At 33.9% G+C, this 14,927-nt stretch overlaps 1 protein-coding gene across 3 annotated transcripts in view; it reads right to left on the bottom strand.

Moving 5' to 3' along the window:
• LOC136034450 (RNA helicase Mov10l1-like) overlaps window positions 1-14,927 on the bottom strand; it is a 40,875-nt gene that overhangs the window by 2,320 nt on the left and 23,628 nt on the right. For all 3 annotated transcript variants that reach the window (XM_065715632.1, XM_065715633.1, XM_065715631.1), the window contains exons 4-6: window positions 12,407-12,599; window positions 9,423-9,643; window positions 1,218-1,807 (exon numbers count right to left, since the gene is read on the bottom strand). In XM_065715632.1, the coding sequence (XP_065571704.1) occupies window positions 1,218-1,807; window positions 9,423-9,643; window positions 12,407-12,599 (1,004 nt within the window). The remainder of the gene's footprint in view (window positions 1-1,217; window positions 1,808-9,422; window positions 9,644-12,406; window positions 12,600-14,927) is intronic.

Genomic DNA, 14,927 nt, shown 5'->3' with positions numbered 1-14,927 from the left:
ACCAAGCTTCCTCAGAAGAAAATTGGCGAAGAAAAAAAAAGAAAAGAATTTAATAACAAGCACCATGATGCCCAAAGCGGGGCACAAGCCCCACTGGTGGGGCAAGGCAATATTTTGGTAAGTCATGGTAACAACGTACACCCATAGGCTGACTATAGTTGAGAGTCATAATTTTGAAAAAGAAACATTTTTAATATAGATGATTTACTATTCATATGCATTTAAAGAGCAAAAACGATAAATGATAGTTTTGCAATGAACCAAAAAGGTGTTACAACCTGTTACAACGACCCAAAAAAAGATACCAAGTTAATGACCCTTCAAGCATCCTTCAGGTGAAGACAAGTAAAATTTTAGTAAAAAAAAAAAAAATTAGTAGCACGATCAGTACTTTAGAAATACCTAGATAGGGCATGGTCCAAAATTGGTTGGGAGCCACTGAACTAGGGTAAAAAAAAAAGAACGATGCTCAAAAAACTAATGCTATAACTCAGAAAAGAATGAATTATGCATAGAAACAAGGGTTTCCAGACCCTAAGTAAAACAAAATTTATATGCATGCATGATATTAGTTACCTACAGCGTAGCTTATTCTAGGGACTGCAGCTAGCGATATTCTTGTAGCTGATTTTATGCCATCTACATTCTTTATAGCCGTTAAAAGAGGGTGCAAAAGTTGTTCCAAAAATAGTTGATTTCGTCTTAATGCTGCCGAATAAAAACATTGTTCTGGGCTTTCTTTTTTTGTTTTTCGAAGACTTTTCACATAAAAAAGCGTAGCCTTAGATACCGCTTACAATATGTTGATACCATTTGTGTATTTTACACATAAATAATATAATGTTATGGTCCTGTGTCCCGTCAGCCAAGTTATACAGCCCTCCAGTCCCACGACTGGTAGCCATAAAGATACATGTTTAAAACCAATTAAAGCTAAATATACAAGCTACGTGGTATTTTAAACATTTTCTTTTTAAACAGCTTTCTTTTTAAAAGGAAAAGTCTTTTTAATGCACTTTTTTGTTATTTGTCTCTGTGTGAGGGTTAGTGTAAGTTGATAAGTGGTTCACATTAAATGTGTTAAAAGATAAGAGTTAAGAAAACAGACCAAATATAGTTCAATTATCAATGTTTCAAATTACCCCTATGAGTTTGGTTAAAATAAATTCCTAACTAGGTTTTTGTAACTTAAATGTTAAATAAATAAAAAATCTCACCTGCTATGCGCAACCAATGTAAAAACCTGCAGAACTGTTTCAACAACGGTAACAGTTTTCCCCGTTCCAGGAGGGCCATAGATTACATAAGGCAAAGGTCTTCCTTCACCACGACATATTCTGATCACTGCACTTCTTTGTTCTTTATTCAAGTCTCCATTATACCAGTTTATTTTACCCTTCTTAGAATTACGCTCTACATGAGCTCGAACGGGTACTATGGGACTTACAAACTTAATTTCAGTCACGAAGAGTTCTCCATCAAGAGTAAATTTCTCACTTTGTAATGCCTTGCAATCTCGTATTTCTTCTTTTTCAGAATTAGGTGACTGAAGAGGGTATATTTCAAAATCCGTTGGTGATATGTCATATCTTGAAGGAAAATGATTATTAAATTCAGCCAACGCCTGATCCGACGCTGATGCCAAAGCAGCTGACATCTTTTTCTCAAATAGACGCTGTGCAACCGTTTTCTTTGAAGCTGTCGAAGGTTTACAAGGGCTTCTCTGCGCAGAACAATTATTTTTCTTCAGAAAAACAGTGCGAGGTGAATAAAAAAAAGGTCTGGCTTCATTATCAACCATATCAATCTACAAAAATAAATTTATTGTATTTCGCATTTAAATAGATGCCTGTGACGGAACGGTTAATACGAGGAAAATTGTAAATTTCCACCAACAAAGATCGACACTGCAATCGAGAACATTTCGCAAAATCCTCAAAACGACTCCACACTCAAATTTGAAATGTAAAACAAACTTGTACCTTAGCTTGGCACTTATCATACACCTAATTCACTTTATTTGAACTTCCGGTATGTTTTTGTTTTGGTCAATAATACAACTGGTAAGACAAACAACCACTAAATAGAGAAACAACCCTTTTTTAGGTCTTTACCCTGAAATACATAAGTCACATTTATAATATTAGACACCGAGAACCCTTCTTTAAATCAATCATTAGCTCTAAAAAAAACTCTGACTTTAAACTGATTCTGACTTCACTGTAAATATTCAGAGCCGTAGCTCTTAGATACACTGCTGAACCTCTGACCAAAAGACGCTTAGTAAACATCTTTCAATGCGGCCAGTTAACATCAGATATAAGGAAAACTAATAAAATCCCTATGAAACATCAAAACAAAATTTCATCATGTTTTTCCTTGAAAACATGCTTTTCTTACAAGCTAAACAGATAATCGCTTCATTTCAAGAATAAAATTAACCCTATTTAGCTCATCATAACTTTATGTTCCTGTGAACATTAAGCGATGTACCTGTCAAATCCCCAAATCATTTATTACAGCAATCATCCTTACACAAAAAAGCCGTAAATAATTAAATATGGCATAATTTCAATTTCGCATAGGGGTACTTAATTTTTACTATATTAGTAAATTTGTTACCAAACAGATCAAGCTAAATGGACTATAAAATGGACTATGAAACTATATATATATATATATATATATATATATATATATATATATATATATATATATATATATATATATATATATATATACTATATTACACTAGTTTAGATTCCAGACCGAAAATCGTCAAACCGTCGATCACGAGCGACTGATAGCTCGCAGGGAATTTTCGAACACAGCACTCGGGATGCCTAATCTAACTTGTACTACTCATCTCAAACCTACGATTCAAGAAAAAAAGAATCCGTGCATCTACCGCTCAGTCAGCGTCTGTTCATTAATGAATAAGGTTAACTTGTTTATCTTGGGTTTTCTATATACTTTGGACTGACATTATTGTTCTAATAATATAAAGTTCCAGCAAAAACCAAAAACTTTTAATTTTCATGTTGAATGGGAATCTGACTACTTTTTTTTTACCAAGGAAGGGACAAATGTGTGTTCTGACTTTGTAATGCAAGTTTATCAATTGGGCAGAAAGGAAACGTTCACTCCAAGATTGGAAAGGATTTACCTCGAGATTCTTCCTTAAGGAAAAAGAAGGTAGAACAACAAAAATCGCAACTAAATGCTCAACAATCTCAATTTTTTTAGAAAATTAGACAGCAACAAAGCAGCAACTGAGTTTTCTTTTCTTTTCAAAGATTATTGTTGAACGAGGTGTATCTTTCCCCGATCTAGAAAATCCAGTTTGGCTGCAAGATTTAACTTTTCTTTTCTTAACTTTACAATAAAGCAAGGACTATAATTCAGGAAACTAACCGTTCTTCCTTTAAACACTTGCTTCATTTTAAAAATTCTCTGTCCTATGCTTCTTTCACTTTTTTTATAGTTGCATGGCAACCTGTTGTAAAGTGTTATCTGTGTTATTTCAAGGGGAGCTGCAAGATCTATTGGAGATGGCGTTGAGTCTGTATATAAAATTTTTGTTACTTCAAGGCGGGCTGCAAGATCTATTGGAGATGGCGGTAAGTCTGTATAAAAAAAATCTTTGTTACTCCGAGGCAGGCTGTAAGATCTATTGGAGATCTTGCATCTTAGCTCCATAACCATGAAGCTAAATACACATAACTTGCATGTTCAAGGCAAAGACAAAGATATTGGTTGAACTATTTGAAATGTGGTCTTATTCACAAAAAAGCAAAAGCTCAAGGGCAAAATCTTGCACAGGGCGAGTACAAACTCAGGAACAAGGTCCTTGATAAACAAGGACCTTCACACCCTTCTTATAATATTAAAAAACATATTACAATTCTTTTAGAGTTGAAAAGTTAATTCAAGACCGCAAAATTTTGATTGTGGCATAGTTCGCCACATCTCAGGATGAGAGATGGATCTTCAAGGGAATCATTGATTTCTTTCCAAGTCTCGACACAAAAGATGTCCTTAAAAAGGTAAGATTAAGGGTTGACTAGCAGAAGAAGGGGAGGATCCTGCTGCAAGAGTCTTAGGAGTACCTGCTGAGTTTTTTAGTCTTAAATTGCAGGAAAAGATAACAGGCTTTACGCTTCCCTTGTTTTGCCTTTTTGAGAAAGCCATTGTAGCCCCCCCCCCAAGGAAGAATAAAAATCAATGCCATAGAATAGCATCAGCCAACTCTGAAGCCATAAGGACTCCAAAGGAGGGATTCCAAGTGCTTTATACCAAAGAAGAAGGTCTCCTTTTGCAGAGACTGATACTGAAGGATTTTTTACTTGTTTCGCATAAAATTGGAAGAAGAAAACGCTGAATCGGAGATACAACTGATTTATGTTCAAAGTGATGTTTCATTGAAATCACTCACTTCAAACAATGGAAATATTTGGCCTTTTGCTCAAACGCAAAAATATTCAATTTTCGTTAGGGTGGGTTTATGGCTGGAGGCAATGTTCACCTCCAGTGGAAGCAATAATCAGTTCAGAGAAATTATTTTCAAGTAAGAAATTGAATAAAAAAAACCGTGACTGACTGATAAACTTTTCGGGAAATGCATTCGAATGGCCGCTACAACGTATGAACCTAATATTTAAACAGTTTTTGATGACAAAAAAGAGTGCTACCACTAACACTGGAATGTGCTTTTCTAATTCCAATGTAATTTATAACGAGATATTAGAAACTTATATTAAGTAAAAAAAAACTGTGATTTAAACAAAACCATATACTATTTTTAACTTTGCAGGATAACTCACACTAAAGTTTATAAGCTGTAAGGTTGCTAAGTCAAATTTCAGCACCCACCACTCTAGAATCTAGAAACTTGACCAAATTAGAATTTTTTCCTACATTAGTGACATCTTTGCATACCATACAAAGGCTGATTTGACTATGTAGTGTATCCTGTCATTGAAGGATAGACGCATGGAGGTCCAATTATTGGCGTGTTTGATCACATCCTTGGAGCTAGGAGAGATTGATTGAAGGTACTTTGGTGGTTAAACTATCTAAGTTCCTTTGATTTGAGAACTTTATTATGCTTAAAAGTTTTTAATTATTTTAAACTTAGGGTTATCTAAAAGATTTTCAGTATAAACCTAGGGTTCAACCAGTACATAAGAAAACATGTTAAGAAAACAATTCTCACTTCATAATATGTAGAATAATCCTAGTAAACACATCTTGCAGAGGGGAACCTTTATCTTCACTTCTTTTATTGTAGTACAATTTTCAAAGCAAAATCACATCTTTAGAGCAAGGAGAGAGTGATTAAAGGTACTTTGGTGGTTAAACTATTTAAATTTCTTTGATATGAGAAATTCAGGGTTATCTAAAGATGTGCGTTTAAGGATTTTTTTTTCTTGTTTGATACATCTTTTAAGCAGTGTGAGAGTAAATAAACATCTTTTGGTTACCAACCTATTAGAGATTAAACATTCTTGAGAGTCTTAGATAGATGGATAGATTTCCAACGGATTTCACAATCATTAGCAATATTATTAATCATAACTAGAAAAAGAATAGGACCCATGATGGTACCTTCAGGTACACCACAAAAAACTGGCTCAGGTTCAAAGAAAGACTTCTTATATTCTAAAATTTGGAACCTATTTATTAAAAAACTCTGAATGATTTTCACAATAGCAGGGTTCACTCTAAAATCAATTAAAAGCTTAAGAAATAAAATGTTATGATCAATGAGAGCGAAACCCTTTTTAAAATCAATTGTTATTAGGTTTATCCATTTACCAGGTTCATCAACATGCTTAAAATTTAAATGTAAAAGACTGACTAGATAATGGGACGTTGATTTATTCTTTCTGTTTGTAGCCAATTTGCTACAAAACTTTCGTACATTTTGCTGAACAAGGGGGTCAAAGTGATTGGTCTCACACCGTCGAAATTAAATTCAGTATCTTTTTTAGGGATTGGAGTAGCATACCCACTTTTCCATATCTGTGGGTAAACTGAAGAAGTTGAAATGCAATTAAAAATTTGCGTTAGCGGCTTAGTCAATTTGTCAGGAAATGCTTTAATAAGTCCAATCGGAATATCAATGGGAGTTATACTAGTTCGTTTAGGTTTCTTTATTTTGCTAAAAACTTAATCCCCACATAGGTCTTTCTCACTTATTACTTCAATTCTGAAAGTGTCGGACAGGGGGGGGGGAGGCAATTGCTGCCAGGAGATTTCTTTTAACCAAGAATAAAATGGGAATATTTCAAACTCAACTGATTTTTTTTTTACATTCTTGACTTGCCCTTGTTCTCCAAGGACAGACAATACCCCCTCCCCTGGGAAGCACCTGTGTTTGCGTTGCATCATAATTTATAATAAATTGGTAGACACTTGCATGGAGGCAAACGGAAGCCCCAGGGCCATTTTAGTCTCCCAGTCATGCAGGTTCCCAATCCCTCCATTATTCTGGTTCAGCCACAGTACAAAAGGCTTTCCTTTGTACTAAAACGTTACTGAGGATATCGGGTGGCATATGACCCTCCGATAGAGGGCAATATTTTATTTCTCCAATAATAGAACGATTGAAAATCTGCACGTTGTTCTGGAACAAAGAAGGTGCAACATGCTTGTCCTTTTGCGAAAAAGTTGGGAGTGGGAAGGACAGAAGTAATTAGGATAAGCTATGGTTCCACTTTATGCTTATAATAATACGAATTATCACTTAAAAATACTTGCGTGATTTTAGTTCAAATAATGGGCAGCATACCTGCCTTTCTTTGAAAAATTACATATAGAGCGAGAGAGTGTTGGAGTTTCTATGGCCCTATAACTAGCAATCAACCCTGATTTTAAAATCTTGAATGATTCTAACTAAAAAAAGGTGCTTGACAATTTTAATGCCAAAAAACTGGCGGATATTTTTGGAGGGGTATTGCCCCACCCTGCTCCTCCAATTATGTAGACTAAAAAAAACATTCGAGCCGAGCGTTGAGCTCAGGGAACATACCATCTTATGTCCTTTATTGCTGGAGTTCGAGTTCTGGCGTCACTAACTACTCGGTTTAGGACAGGGGTCAGTAGCGTGATCCAGCTATATCTCAGTTAAGTATCTAGATCTGAGTAGCGTGACTCTGTAACCTCAGCTAGAGTCGACCCAGATATAAATGGGTACCTGGAGAAATCAGGGGAAGGTAAACAGGAAGGGTATGGGAAAGAACAAGATAACTCCGTCCCCCTCAGATTGCAGTTACCCCCCAGTTTGAACTTTAAGATCCAGTGCAGTATTTTTACCTTTACCTTACTTTTAATAAAAATTTCCGTATCCCATCACAAGAATTAATCCCTCTTTTGTGGCTTAATCTCTTTAAATCCCTTAATCCCAATTTTCCCAAATGAACCACTGGTTACGTCACTTTTGTTCATCATTCATTTAACCACGAATAATATTTTAGGCGTAAATGTTTAAAAAGCGGCCTTTCCTTAATAGGCAAAATATTGGCCATTAATCAATACCAAGTTTAAAATTTTATTCTATAATTTGAAGTCAGTACTGACGATAGCAAAGAAATGTGAGGATTCACTCAACTTATCCTATAAATAGCATTGACATCGTCTATGACAATAGACCTTTCTACAAATTCGAATTAATTCTGAAAAAATTGAACTGACGTAAGGAAGAAGAAAAAGATGTTCATTCTAGGACTAAAAAGGAATAAATAGCACAAAAAAGAAATTTTACGTTTAATTCTGAGCAATGCACTGATTTTGGCTCAGTTTATCTGAAAAATCAGTTTTCGCACCTAACTTTATTCCCTTCTTCCGAAAAAAAACATTGCCTAAATAGAAAAATTTTAGAAAAACCTATAGCAGGTGTCTTAGGAACCACCTTCTTCAAAAAAAAAAAAAAAAAAAAAAAAAAAAAAAAAAAAAAAAAAAAAAAAAAAAAAAAAAAAAAAAAAAAAAAGCTAGTACATCTATCAAAATCTGGGATGAATGATGTATTTCGTAGAGTTGTCATGCTAAGTAACAAGCTATCAGATATAAAAGAAAAGAAGCTTCCTCCATTCCATAGACTTGAAAGTATATATATATATTTCATAGTGCTTTTCTTTTTTCTATGCGTTTTACTCTGTTATTTCCATTTTGTTAATAGAGGGTTACAAATTAAATATATAATATGCGCATATATAAAAAGTAAATAATAGGGCAATTATCTCAATAATAGGGTAATCTTTTTTCAACTAATTCTACATGCTTGCCCCACATACCCTCCTTTGTTAACCTACGTGCCAAGTAAATTTTCACCCAACACAGGTACATATTCCATTTCAAATCTAAACCCCGCTCTCTCTTTCTATATACCTTGATTTTTTTTTAGTATTGGGAAAGACAAGGAACGAGATTGTCCCTTAACTTGGTTATCAGTTTGTTAAGTATAATCTATGTATACCAGGTGTTTTGCTAATAATTTTAAAAAGATTAAGGCTAAAATTAGCCGGTAAGTCGTACTAAAACAATTTACATTTTACATTAGTGAGTTTCAAATCAATAGCGAGTTTTAAAGTATATATATTTCAGGTAAAATTATAGTTAATTGACTTCTTGCTATCTTGGAAAGGGTTTAGGTTAGGAAAATGAAACTTTCAGGGATGGGTCTACAGGCTAAAGTATGTCCCGGGAAGGTATTTTAAAGTACCCACCTCCACTCCTTCTCCCTCTAGAGGGCCCTGAAATTTTGCCTACATGACCTATTGAAATTTTGACAAAACAACATTTTACCTTAATTTTCAGTTACTAGTTGCTTTTTCTCTGCCTTTAGTTCTAAAAATGCAATTCCTGGTATTTGAGTAGAATTTTGAGCCATATCAATGTTTTTTTCAAAATTTAGGAAATGTATTTGCATATCTTCAAAACCTTATAAACTGGAATTGAGCAAAGTTATGAAGCTGAAAACAATTTTGTTGTACTTCAATTAAGCAGAAGATCTATTTTGCAAGATTTCACTTTTATAACAAACACATTTTTAAAGGTTATCAAACGTCAGGGCCCTCTAGAGGGAGAAGGAGTGTAGGTAGCCTGTAGACCCATCCCTGAAAGTTTCATTTCCCTAGCCAAAACCCTTTCTGAGATAGCAAGAAGTCAATTAACTAGATTTTCCCTATATTTCATAGTACTTTTCTTTTTCTATGCGTTTTACTCTGTTATTTCCATTTTGTTAATAGTGGGTTACAAATCAAATACATAATATGCGCATGTATAAAAATAAATAATAGGGCAAAAGGCTTTGCCTCAGTGTCACCCAACCATACGATTTTGCACTTAACATTATTAACTTTTTCTCAAAAACACAGTCTAAACTGAAAATTTATGACACACGGTAAAAAGAAAAAACTTACCACAGGCTTTTTAGGCACCATCTTTTTCGGAAAAAGAAAAGCAAAACTTAGGTGACGCTCTGCAATTTCAACTGACTGGTGACATCGCCGAAGTGGAGTTCGGCTGAACTTAAATGAAATATTGTAATCTTCACCAGCATAACTATCATGCAGATTGGGATGGAACTTAATGAAAACTTCATTTTTGGCTACTTTATGAATGAAACCTCTATTCTCGAGACCTAGAAAAAAAATTGAAAGTATCATATTAGGACTTATGGTGTTGTTAGTTAATCGTGTCTTTTTTCGAAACCGAAATTCATTTAAAGCCTGCAAAAAACTGAGAGTTATACTTAAATATCAAACAGTTAAAATAAACAGTTGACAATAAGTTAATAGATTAAATAGATAAACAGTTAACAATAGATAAATAGATTAAAATAAAACAGTTAACAATACTTAATCTATCAAACAGTTCGTCGTAACGAACTGTAGTAAGGAGCGACCCGGCTCAATCGTAACCGAAACTCTAAAAAACTGAATTATTATAACAATAGTTACATCAAAAGAATCGCATTTTAATCTTGGTTGTAACTATATGTGTTTCATTAAGTTTAGAATTACCCATCAAAAATTACGAGCCTGAGAAAATTTGCCTTATTTTCGAAAATAGGGGGAAACACCCATTAAAAGTCACAGAATCTTAACGAAAGCCCCACCATCAGATTCAGCGTATCAGAGAACCCTGTAGTAGAAGTTTCAAGCTCCTATCTACAAAAATGTGGAATTTTGGATTTTTCGCTACAAGATAGATCAAGGATGCGTGATTATTTGTTTTTTTTAGGACTTGTGGCTAGTTTTGCAATAAGGTTATAATTGGTAATAACTTACAGTAATTTATTGGTTAATTATGACAATTTTGTGAATCAAGAATTCATTCTCCAGAACTAGAAGACACTGAAAAGGATATGTTAGTACTTGAGATTGCTAGTTAAATGAAATTAGCTACTATATGAATCCAAACCTTATTTAGAGACATCAAAAATTGGAACTTGTACGTGAGGGCTTGTGGTAATTTTTTGGTAAGTTAATGGTTAGCGGTAAGTTGGTAATAATAATTTGTGATAGATTAATAGATTATTTTGGCTACTTTATGAATCCAAACTTCTTTCGTAGATATACCAAAAATTTAAACTATTATATTTTGGCTTATGGACATTTTTAGGGTAACAAATCAGTAATGATTTGTGGCAGGTTAATAGATAATTTCGGCTACTTTACGAATCTAAACATCATTTATAGACATACAAAAAATTGAAGCTAATATATTAGGGTTTGTGGTAATTCTACTGCCTAGTTAATAATTTGTAAGTGAATGCTAAATTAATGGTTAATGGTAAGTTAATAATAACGAATTGTGATCGACGATTTCGGCTATTTTAAGAATTCAAACTTTGTCTGTAGACATGTCAAGAATTGAAACTAATATATTAGAGCTTGTAGTAAGTTCTAAGGTAGGTTATTATCGGTAATAATTTGTGGCATGTTAACAGATAATTAAGGCAACTTTATGAATTCAAACTTCATTTATAGACATATCAAAGTCGAAACTAGTGTATTAAGCCAGGTTAATAGATAAAATTGGCTACTTTATGAATCAAAACTTTTTTCACATACCTGAAAAAATTGAAAGTAGTATTTTTGTGGTAAGTAATTATTGCAAACAATTTGTGGCCAGTTATTAGGTAGCTTTGGCTGATTTACGAACCAAAACTTCATTTACAGCCCTTTGCCATAAAGACTGCAGTATTGAGGGGGAAGGGGATAATATTTTGAACTTTTTAGTCGTGCATATATCTTTTTCGAGTTGGAATTACAACTGCCAACATGTCGAACAAAGCGACATAATTTTTTTTTGCTATACAAAATTAGGCTATGCAAAAATTAGGACTGACAATAAGGCTCGAATAATCTGTCAATTTATAATTCCAAGACAATAATCAATGTGATTTAACATAATCAAATTATGCTATGCAAAAATTACAACTGAAAGGAGGGCTCAAATAATCTGTCACTTAATAATTCCAAGACCATACTCAATTTGATTTAGCATAATCAAATTATGCTATGTAAAAATTAGAACTGAAAGGAGGGCTCGAATAATCTGTCACTTTATAATTTCAAGACCATAATCAATTTGATTTAGCATAATCAAATTATGCTATGTAAAAATTAGAACTGAAATGAGGGCACGAATAATCTGTCACTTTATAATTCCAAGACAACTTTGTTCGATACTAAGAAATACGCTACTAAAGAAAAGCTACTAAGAAATACTATGACCACTTCAGCCAAAAGGGTGCAACATATGTGTGTGGGTATTTTCTTTTTCAACCTGTGTTCTACAAACTAACCCATCCTAACCCATCCAAAAATTCCATTTTGTTTACTGCTCTATCGACTTATCATTAACATTGATAAACTTGCGTAACGTAAAATCTAAGCATACCTTAATTCAACTTTGTGCTGCTTGTATTACAAACAAACTTTTCTCCCTAAGATTATATAGCTTTAGGTAATTACCAAAGGTTCAATGACGTAATGTAAAAGAGCCGTGTCTGATCTGCAATCAATAAAAATAGTTCTTGGAAAAGAATATGCAAATTTCAAGATGGATACAATTACACGTGGATAGTTTGTGTAAATTCAGATTTTAGAAATTAAATTTCTTCTGGTAATCCATAAGCTTTGTGAATCTTTAAGGTTAAGGTTAAGTTTAATACTGCAGCACTGTCAGCGGTACCACTAGTGTTTTTTTTTTTTTTCAATTAAACGACCAAAAATAAGCATCCAAAGGGATAGAAAGAATTCCCTCCTGAGATTGGTCCAAAGGACCTATCCGTCCAATACATTGTGGAGCCCCCCTCCCCCTCAGTTACAGTCATGAGAATTAGACCTGTATACAACTATTATTATCATTGTACCATAGAAGATAAGAAGCTAACCTTGGGACGACCACGGATTTGTTGCAATAACTGCATCACCAATTAGTAATGAAGGTCTTTTTTCAGCCAGACCAGGGACCTCTAGGGATAGAAATTCCCCAGTTTTTCGGAAAGTCACCTTTTCCATGTCATATTGCTTGATTTGCATCGTCATTTCAATTTCTTCAAGATGAAGGAGCAGAGACAATTTGTCCTAAAAAAAAAATTTCGGTATAAGCCTAGGGTTCAACCAGTAAAAAAAAAAATGTTAAGAAAACAATCTTACTTCATAATATGCAGAATAGTCCTGGTTAACACATTTGCAAGGGGAGAACCTTCATCTTCACTTCTTTCACAGTAGTAGAATTTTTTTAAACGAAAATTTAAAAAACAAACATGAATTCAAGTGAATTTTTCCGTTCTCAAATAATCTATATATGTAAATAAATATCATCGGTGCCATCTAATAATTTTTCACAAAAACATATTAATACAAAAATATTGATAAATTAGGTTAAGTTAGGTTAGATTAGATTAGGTAGATGGCTGGTGGGTATTTACTTATAGACAATTTTCAAGACTTAAAGAGTAGACACAAATATTTTAAAATGTGATAAGAAAAACTGGAAATACAATAAAAGCCCCCCTCCCCCTGATAAATATGTTGACTAGGATTATTCTGCATATTGTGAAGTAAGAATTGTTTTCTTAACATGTTTCCTTATGCACTGCTTGAACCCTAGACTTATACCAGAATTTTCTTCGAAATTAATGATACAATATTAATAAAAATTACAATTAGAAAATGAGAAGACTATTAAAAAGTACATTTAAATTAATGTATAATGAGAAGAAATTAGACAGGAAAAATCGGAATAATAACAGGAAAACAGATATAAGATGAAAATAGTCATGAGAGAAAATTGGACAACTAGAAACAAAGCTTTCTCCCAAATACTCTCTTCCTATCCAAAAATGTACGAGGGGTGCTTTTAAGTAAAGTTCGTTTGAATATAAGTACACAACAAAAGATTATTTCAAAAAGTAAATTTATTTTCTAAGAGTAAAAAAAGGTAAAAGATACAGCATTAGACTTTACATTCCCTACCGGCGGTGCTGATCTCCGTTTCTTGGCCCTTCAGCCAGTAAGTGCAATGGGGGGGGGAACAACCATCCTGTGCTTTCGCACACCCTTCCTGTTTACCTTCCCCAGATTTCTCCAGATACCCATTTAGAGCTGGGTCGACTCTGGCTAAGCTTACAGAGTCACGCCACTGACCCCTGTCTCTAAGTGAACAATTGGTTACACTGGGATTCGAACCCGCGTCCTCTCAGATAAAGGATCCTGAATCCAGCGCACCAATCCACTCGGCCAGGACGGCTAATAGTACATACTTTATTCTAATTAACGGCATAGTTTCTAAGTTTTTTCAGATACTTATCTTATTTCTCAACTAATTTTAATGAAACCGCTACATAAAAACTTTCACCTGCTTCGAAAACCAAGAATTCAAGGCCGTTTTTACGTCGTCTTCATCATTGTTACGGTTATCACCGGGGTGTTGCTTGAGGCGGGGAAACAGATAGTTATCACTCGGCTTAAGATCAGGACAGTAGGGTAGTTGTCCAAAACTTCCCAGCCAAAACTATCCAGCAAGTTGTGGGTCAAACCTACAGTGTGAGGTCTTGTATTGCCATGAAGAAGGACAATTCTCTTTGTCAGCATGCATAGTTTTTTTTGTTTTTTTTTTTGCGGAGCTTTCTAAGAAGGGTTTGGCAGTGTACTTCTGCATTGATAATGCCTCCTCGTTGCATGAAGTCGACCAACGAAACACCATGCCTATTTCAAAGCACTGACGCGATCTTGCGCTGGGAGAGACAGTCTCTTTGGCCTTCAACTTTACAGGTCAGTGAGTGCATTTCCATTACATGTTCTGTTGCCTCGATTTTAGCGTGATATGCCAAACCGATGTCTTGTCTCCAGTTCAGCCGGTTGTCATCTAAGTGGCAACCGTTACACTGATGATAACGGCGTAAAAACGGCAGTGAATTCTGGGTTATTGGAGCAGGCGGCAATTCTTCATGAAAAGTTTACTTTAAAATTAGTTGAGAGGTATGATAAGTGTCAGAAAAAAACTTGACAACTATACCGAAAAATAGAGTAAAGTATGTACTATCTGAAAATAAATCTACTTTTTTGAAATAATCTTTCGTTGTGTACTGATGTTCAAACGGACTTTATTTAAAAAAAAACTCGTATATTAAAATTTTTTCTTTTCATTTGAAAATAATTTAAACAAACAGACAATAATCAAATCTAAACAAGAAACAAAACCAGTGGAAAAAAATAAGACAAATGTCTTTCTTCATTTGTTTAAATATTGTTAAGGAAAACCAAGTACGTATCTTATTTTTTCTGTTAATATTCAATATTAATCTTTTGATTTTAAAATTGAAACTTGATACTAATATTTGGCGAACATAATATTGTTAAAGACACCAAAGTAGGTATTTTGTTATTATTGATTTTCTTTTGTAAATG

The sequence above is a fragment of the Artemia franciscana genome, chromosome 13, assembly GCF_032884065.1.
Source record: "Artemia franciscana chromosome 13, ASM3288406v1, whole genome shotgun sequence".
NCBI classification, from domain to species: Eukaryota; Metazoa; Arthropoda; class Branchiopoda; order Anostraca; family Artemiidae; genus Artemia; species Artemia franciscana.
Note: the sequence above shows the minus strand (reverse complement) of the source record. Positions and strands in the feature narration are given on the sequence as shown.